The 8,102-nt window shown below is 55.4% G+C and overlaps 1 protein-coding gene across 6 annotated transcripts in view; it reads right to left on the bottom strand.

The window, feature by feature from the left end:
* Positions 1–4,172: 4,172 nt before the first annotated feature.
* TRAPPC10 (trafficking protein particle complex subunit 10) overlaps positions 4,173–8,102 on the bottom strand; it is a 77,110-nt gene continuing 73,180 nt past the window's right edge. For 2 of the 6 annotated variants that reach the window (XM_047797573.1, XM_047797601.1), the window contains exons 22-24: positions 6,286–6,354; positions 5,778–5,972; positions 4,173–5,531 (exon numbers count right to left, since the gene is read on the bottom strand). In XM_047797573.1, coding sequence (XP_047653529.1) covers positions 5,293–5,531; positions 5,778–5,972; positions 6,286–6,354 — 503 coding nt within the window. In that variant the 3' untranslated portion in view covers positions 4,173–5,292. Of the gene's footprint in view, positions 5,532–5,777; positions 5,973–6,285; positions 7,034–8,102 lie in introns of those variants that run through there. The other 4 variants (XM_047797592.1, XM_047797611.1, XM_047797583.1 and 1 more) reach the window with 3 other exon arrangements.

The following is an 8,102-nucleotide window of genomic DNA, read 5'->3' as shown; positions in this document are numbered from 1 at the left end:
TTCCGGGGCGCGAGCGCAGCTCCGTGCCACTGCGCCCCCCGGCGGCCCGGAGGAGCGGCGCCCCAGCCCGCCGGCCCCGCCCCGAGGCGTGGCTCCCAGCCCCTGGCTCCGCCCCTGAGGCGTGGCTCCCAGCCCCTGACTCTGCCCGGAGGAGGGGCTCTCAGCCCACCCTCCGCGATTCTGGTGGGTCCTCCTTCGCTTGGGCTGGCTGGATTCGCCCTGCTGCTGTGACAAACCATTTAGGCAACTTGTAGAGTGAGAACCGACCCCATGCTTAATTGTTTAAATGCTCCAGCTTATGAAATGGAGATCAAAAGAAGTCTCTGAATAAAATGAAAAGTTTTCCGAAGAAAGTTGTCTTAGCGATATTGCCGTGAACTGAAGTCTGGCACCTACCACTGGCCCCTACACAGGGTAAAACATAAGCCACCGCAGCTGCCAACTCACAGCACGAGTGGAGCTCGGGCGGAGACCAGGAGTGAGGCACTCTGTGCTCGGGGAAAACTGGAAGAGCAGGTCTTCAGATAAGTTTTGTTTGCTTTGTTTTTGTTTCTTTTTGTCTTTCCTAGGGCTGCACCCACGGCATATGGAGGTTCCCAGGCTAGGGATCTAGTCGGAGCAGTAGCCTCGGGCCTATGCCACAGTCACAGCAACTCGGGATCCGAGCTGTGTCTTCGACCCACACCACAGCCAAGCAACACCAGATCCGGGCCACATCTGCGACCTACACCACAGCTCAAGGCAACGCCGGATCCTTAACCCACTGAGCAAAGGCAGGGATCGAACCCGCAACCTCATGGTTCCTAGTCGGATTCGTTAACCACTGCGCCACGTCGGGAACTTCCAGACAGTTTTTTTTTTTTTTTTTTGGTCTTTTTGCCATTTCTTGGGCCACTCCCGCGGCACATGGAGGTTCCCAGGCTAGGGGTCTAATCGGAGCTGTAGCTGCCAGCCTACACCACAGCCACAGCAACACAGGATCCGAGCCACGTCTGCAACCTACACCACAGCCCACGGCAATGCCGGATCCTTAGCCCATTGAGCAAGGCCAGGGATCAAACCCGCAACCTCATGGTTCCCAGTCGGATTCCTTAACCACTGCGCCACGATGGGAACTCCCCAGATAGTTTTTTTTAAAAGAACATCTTATGAGCCTAATTCTTGTATCTCCTCTTATTTAGAAAAACACTTCAAGGAAAATCCCTGAGGATGACTGATGCCTGGGACTGGTCGTCACATTCTGTAAACGTGTGCCAGCAGCAAACTTCTGCAAAACGTTCTGCAGGCACCTCCCCTCTCACCTTTCTGACTTGTATCTGGATATTCCCCCCCATCCTTGGAAATACTGCCTCCTGCACTATAGTTGAGTGGACGAAAGATGTCAGGTCATCTGTGAGAACAGCCACTCCCAAAGGTGGGCCAGTGAGCCCTGAGGGAACTCAGGAAAGAAACAAAGAATAATATATCCCCACAGCTGAGGTGCACAGCAAAGGAGTGACTCCAGGAAGCCCAGACCTTCACACCGTCCCATGGACACTGGGTTTCTGTACATCTTCTTCTGTAGATCTGGTGATCTGTAAACCTTTTTGTTCCTACTCCCTTCCCTCTGCTGCAAAAGCTCACACATCCCAGCTTCCCCCCTCGCCTCCTGGGAGTGGTTTCTCAGGGCTCCCTGAGATGCTGTCTCCCAGGCTTAAGCGTGAATTTCACCCCAAATAAAACTCAACTTTCAGGTTATGCATGTTTTAAGTCGACACTGCTGAATATGACAGAGACAGCTACCTTGCAAAATTTCAGGATGGCGAACAGGTCTAACAAAAAAATCTGAAACCTCTGAAGATTCAAATATCTTATAGGGAGCTATTGGGTAATAAATTGTGAAAAAAAATCCTCAATGCTCCCCCAAAAGTAAATGATCTATGCTTAGAGTCAGGAACGAGGATTAGAGAAAGAAAATAAAATTCTTTTTTTTTTTTTTGGTCTTTTTGCCATTTCTGGGGCCACTCCCGTGGCATATGGAGGTTCCCAGGCTAGGGGTCTAGTCGGAGCTGTAGCCACCAGCCTACGCCAGAGCCACAGCAATGTGGGATCCGAGCCGCGGCTGCGACCTACACCACAGCTGACGGCAAGGCCGGATCGTTAACCCACCGAGCAAGGCCAGGGATCGAACCCGCAACCTCCTGGTTCCTAGTTGGATTCGTTAACCACTGCGCCACAACGGGAACTCCAGAAAATAAAATTCTTTAAAAATACACACTCAACGTTCACACGCCACAGCAAAAGGATGAAGTTCAAAGCAGCAAGTTTCTTCTTAAAATGTGTATTTTCAGAGGTATAATGCTCATATTTTTAAACAACCTTAATACAATGGTTTTAATCTAACAATATATTACAGAATAATGTGAAAAACGACTTTCATAGTAAACCATGAAAACGGAGTTAATACCTGCAGTATCAAAGTCGCCAACCTGTCACCTTTCCCAGCCAGAGACTCCCAGCAAGCTGTACTGACAATGCTTCTGGTCTGAGAGCCGGATGTATATATAGGATGAGCACATTCAGAGAAAGGGGCGTTTTCATGAAAAATGTAATTTAAAATCACGTAAGATTTACTTTAAAGATCAGTTGACAGTAAGACTTTAGATCAAGCCTAGTTTGTTCTTTTATAAAAAGTAGTACAAGTTTTGCCATTTTATATACACAGCTGGAGCGTTTCATTCATTCTGCAACTTAAGCTTGTCTCCGACCCTACAGAAACGGGACAGAAGCCTGTGTGTGTGTCTTCTCCACGACCTCTGTTGGGACCCCGAGCCCCCCACCCCCCCACCCCCCGAGGCAAGCGCAGGGACGGCAGGCGGACGCCTCTGTCAGGTCAGGGATGGGTTCCACAGGAGAGTCGGGAGAGTGGTAAGTTTTCCAGTCACAGGAGACCCCGTGAAATGCGCCAAAATCATAGCTTATTTTCTTCCTCACCTGCTGGTAGGTGCGTGCGCCGCAGGTATTTGGAGACCGGCCGCATGTTTCAGACGCGCAGCCTAGATCTGGCTTCACAAGCACTTAACAGCTGCTCTGTCTTTACCAACAAAGCCAGCTTGTCTCCAGCACATAAGCCTTATTCGATTTTAAACACAACAAAAATCCAATTACAGCCTTTTAGATTAAAAAAAGTCTTATGTGACATTCTTCATTTTTTTTTTTAAAAGACGTATCTAGGCATCCTCGGTCGCAAAGACCTCTGGGTAATTGGGGGGGATAAACCTGTGGAAAATGTGAATTCATTTAATTTTCCAGACGTAAGCATTTCGGTTTTCCGCTTCATTTTCCCCCCTTTAAATATGTATGGAATTAGAGACTCTCATCTCAGCGCCCAAGTCAGAGAGAAAGGAAGTGGCCAGCGACTCAAACCCCCCTTTCCGGACGCCGAGCGGGACACTGGCCCCCCTGCGCGGAGGAAGTGCTCCTTCCCGGGCCCGCGGCGCCCCACGTGGGTCAGGGGCTCTTCCAACAGAATCGGATCCCGAAATCTCTTCCTTCACGGACAGGGCCTGGCAGATCTGTAGGGCAATCATCAATTTCTACGACAAAATGGACTTATTTTAGAAACCCTACACTATCATTAGGTTCTGAACTTCTAATCTAACTAGTTGACCACGTTGACTAGTTTTAAACTGCACTTAAGGAAGGCAAGTTTCTGAAAAGTTTAATAAGATACACGTATTTATCTTCTTTGTACACGTCTCCAATTTCCAAAAAGGGAGAACATGGGGGGATCGCCATGTTCATCTGTTAAATGAGCTGCAAGAGCGCGCACGGAAGAGAAGACGCCGGCCCCGCTCCAGGCTCGCCCGGCCCGGGCCTTCCTACCCCGCGGCGCGGTGCGGTGCGGTGCGGTGCGGCGCGGCGCGACGGGAGGGAGGGAGGGATGGACACAGGCAGGTGCTGGAGGCTCCTCCAAGGCTCGCGCATTTGAGGTTACTCGCGGGAGGCCCGCCCTCTGCTGGACCTGCCTACACTCGCTTGCACTGCCGACCTGGCCAAGTTCCATCCCAACCACACTTTCCTGGTGAACTGAGAGTTCTCTATCTCCTATGTACAAAAATACAGCGCTTTGGAGAGCTGGAAAAGGCTTAATACATACAACACTTATTTACAAGCTGTGACTTTCACACCAATAAAAACAAACACACATTTATTTTGTCCTTGATTTTTGGTGCAACTTATACATAAACAGCACATCAGTTAGTCTGTGCTTTTAAAAATAATAAATCAACCATATGTACAATTAAATTTACAACCTAAAGCAAATTAATCATGGATACGGCGTGACTGCAGCTTGGCGGACAGCAGAGCAGGGTCCGAGACGCCGTCCTTCCCGCCACCAGACCAGACGCACACAGAGGGGGCCCCTCCCTGCTGCACCGAAACGGAACCTCTTAATTGCGGAGACTTAAGGTGCAAAAGAAAAATAGAGATTATACAGTTACACGGAAAGACTTTAAAGGTGAGGGGGAAACAACACAACACATTAACCCCCACATAGACGATGGTCATTAAAATAAACATGTGTCTAATTCCAAGTGCATCCGATACCTCATCAAGGAGAGGGAGGGGGGAGGACGGGCTCCAGAAACACGCATTCCTCAGTGACTCCCGCGCCAAGGCGTGCGTGTGTCTCAGGCCCCCGCCTCGCCGTCTTCAAGTACCTTTAAATGGCTCCAGCTAACGGATGCTCCAGGACCGCCCAGTTTCACATCCCAAGGCACAGAAGGGGTTTGTTCTCTCCCCACCCCACCCTCAGCCCCACCCACCTGCCCAGAAAGGGGTTCCTCTAGAAAAGCACAACTGGATGGGCTGGGGTAAAAGACGGCGGTTTCCCCCTCGGGAGACTTACAGATCCGCCCGCTCAGACACCGGGCAAGACTGCAGGCCCTGCTGCCCGTCGCCCTGAGAGACACTCGGCCTCGCAGGAAGAACCGGCAGGCGACAGGCCAGGCTGCTCTGGTGAGAGGCCACGGGCAAGCCGGTCCGTGAGCAGGGGTGAGGGTGGCAGGGGCCAAGCAGCGCAGGGACGGGAGACGAGAAAGCAGCCAGGAGCCTTCCAGCCCAGACAACACCAGAACAAAGACGCAGCTCAGCCGACCAGCTGTCCAGGACGCTCCCTGCTGCCCCCACGGCCAGGCGGGACCACCGGAAGTCTGCCTACAGCTGGAAGGTGACAACGGAGAACAGGCGAGGCGGGGCCCCTTCCAGTGCAGGCGCGCCCGGCCTGGGGACTTGGCAGCCCGGGCGCCGTCACGTGACGCTGACCTCGAGCACGTGGTCGTCTCTGCTGGGGATGACCAGGACCTGGGTGCCCGCGCTGGAGTTGAAGACCTGGCCCGCGGGCAGCGCCTGCAGCCGGGGCATGGGCAGGCCTTTGTGCTCGCTGCTGGCGGTCGAGTGCACGCTGCCCCTGCTCCTGAGGCTGCCGCTGTCCGGCTGGTCGTCCCCGTGCTTGTCCAGCGACAGGCTGTCGTTCTCTATCCAGCTGTCTGCAAGACCAGCCCCGTGAGGGGGGCCGCACGCGCCTTCCCCACCCCCAGGCCGGGGAGCCACCCGCCTCCCCCATCGACCTCCGTGAACAGAATCTAGTGCTCGGGCCCTGGGGGGTCGCTCGCCCAAGACCTGTAACCCTGCCTGGGGCTTCGGAACCAGGTCCCAGGGGCCCCGAGCTCACGCTGGCACGCGACGAGGCCGCCGCCCCGCGGCCTGTCCCCGCCCCGCGCCCGGGTCCTCACCGGCGTCCAGCTGCGAGGCGTGCGCGGAGTGGTGCGGGAGGTACTTGAAGAGCCTGACGTCGGGGAGGGGCAGGTAGCCCGCGAAGAGCGGCAGGACCTCCATGTGGACCCTGTGCGTGGCCTGCGCGGCCACGGGCATGGAGATGACGCCGGAGCTCTTCCCGCACACCGCCCAGTTGCTGCTGTTGTCCACAACTGAAACGCAGACGGGGGCACTGTCCACCCGGGAGGGCGGCCGGTGTTCACGCCCCGGAAGGACCGCCCGTCTCGCCCCGCCCAGCGCGCTCTCTCGGGAACCGCACCTGAGGGCACACCCGCTTTGCCAACAGCCAGGCCGGGTGCACAGGGAAAGCCCTTCTTTCTCCTCAAGGTAACGGTTGCTGCCTCTAAGCACGGGCCTCTGGCCGCTGGCTCCTCCGCTAAGGGGCACATCTGCCCACAGACCTGAGGCCCAGCTCTGCTGCAAACCCAGCCTTTGCAGGGGCAGGGGAAACGCGCAGGTGCGCACCTGGTGCCTCCCGGGGCACAGCCACACGGAGAGTCGTGATGCCCAAGGCAGCACCCAACTGAGCAGCCACTGAAAAGGGAGCGGGACAGGACCCTTGACCTCGAGGAGCAGATGCCCTGCCCAGAGGTCGTGGCCACACCAAGCCAGAGCCCAGAAGCAGGGGACCGAAGCTCTCTGCTCAACGAAGGGGCAGCAGAGGGCGGAGTGCTTTCCGAACGTGCAGAAGCAGCACCCGCATTCGGGAGGGAAGGCGGAGTCAGGTCCCCGGGGCCAGCCCCTGCCCACCACCGCACTGGTGGCATGCCCGCGGGGGTAAAGCCGTGGGCCGGGCACACTCAGGGGCACTGTTCTTTGCCAGCATGAGCTTGCAGGAGAAAACTGCCAGTTTTAACTCGGGATATCCTTCAGGACCCAGCTAAAATCAATTTCATTTTATTAAATTCAACCCTTTCCCACACATCTTTTTAAGTTTAATTCTGAGATGATGCTATAGTTACAAGAAGTTGCAAAACAGCAGGGGGGTGGGTGGCCCCCCTGCCCTGCCTCCTGCGGAAAGGACACCGGCAGAGCACAGGCCACCAGGCCGCTGAGCTCTCCGGCCCCTCACCAGCCAGCTGCTCCATCTCCAGCACTCCGGCAGACTCTTTTTAAAAGTGAGTAGTACACGGCTGTGGCTGTGGTGCAGGCAGGCAGCTGCAGCTCCTATTAGATCCCAGCCTGGGAACTTCCATATGCTGTGGGTGCGGCCCTAAAAGAAAAAAAAAAAAAGACACAAAAAAGTGAACGGCATGAGCCTGGCACTTGAACGCAGCTGTCCCCCATAAATGAGAGTGTCTGATCAAAAATCAGCCTTTTGGAAAACTTGCATTTGCCACTGTGAGCTCGGCAGGCCTGATACAGATCCTCTGAGACTACCCTGCTGAGTCCCGTGTGAGCCTGAAGCCAGCGTGAACCTGTGATGCTGGACAACGGAAGAAAGGGCTGGACATTGGGCAGATCCGTGTACCTCAGGGACCAGGTTTCGTGAAGGACCCGGGCGGGGTGTGGGGTCAAAGACCCTTTCAAAATGCAAGACGGGTCAACGAATTTAACAAAACTGAAGCGGACGCAAGTCCACTCATGCGATTTCAGACTCCGGGTAGCAAGCAGCCTCTAACAAACCAGCACTCGCCAAGTTCTGGGGGAGGCTCAAAGAACAGGGCCAGTTCGCCGAAGGCTGTGAGCCCTCCCTTCCTGGTGACACATATACGCGCTGGCGCTGCTTCACCTGCTTCAACCCATCGGGCAGGTGGCCAGACGGACGCCACAGCGGGAACGGGCGGGTACCTCCCGGGAGCCGGCCAGCACCGGGACTCCAGCACCGAGAAGCCGTTCTGCTCCATGTTTTTCTTAGTGTTTTGGAAAACGATTCTTTTTCAAGAGTATTACCATGTAATGAGTTTTCTATCATTTTAAAGTAAGAAAATAGATACTGGTCTCCTTAAGCACCTTTTCAGCATCAAGGGCCTGACCCCCAAGCCTCAGAACTGCTACTGAAGAAGCCGAGCCAGGAGGAGGGGCTGCCAAGGGGTATGGGGGGAGCCCAGTCTGTGGAGGGAAGCGGGTGGGAGCCCGCCTGGAAGACGCCTGCACGGCTGGGCTCTGCTCCCGGACCCTGACTCCGCGTGCCCTCGGAGGCTCAGTCTGGGCCCCGGGACACCACAGTCCAAGCTCAAGGGCCCGCGGGCCCAGGCCCATGGTACACGCTCAGGCGCTCCTGTGCCCTCCAGACACGGGGTGAAGGCCAGGGAGCGCCCGGGGGCGGGGTGGGGGGAGGC

The sequence above is a fragment of the Phacochoerus africanus genome, chromosome 1 (assembly GCF_016906955.1).
Source record: "Phacochoerus africanus isolate WHEZ1 chromosome 1, ROS_Pafr_v1, whole genome shotgun sequence".
NCBI classification, from domain to species: Eukaryota; Metazoa; Chordata; class Mammalia; order Artiodactyla; family Suidae; genus Phacochoerus; species Phacochoerus africanus.
This window is presented reverse-complemented; position numbering and strand designations above follow the sequence as displayed.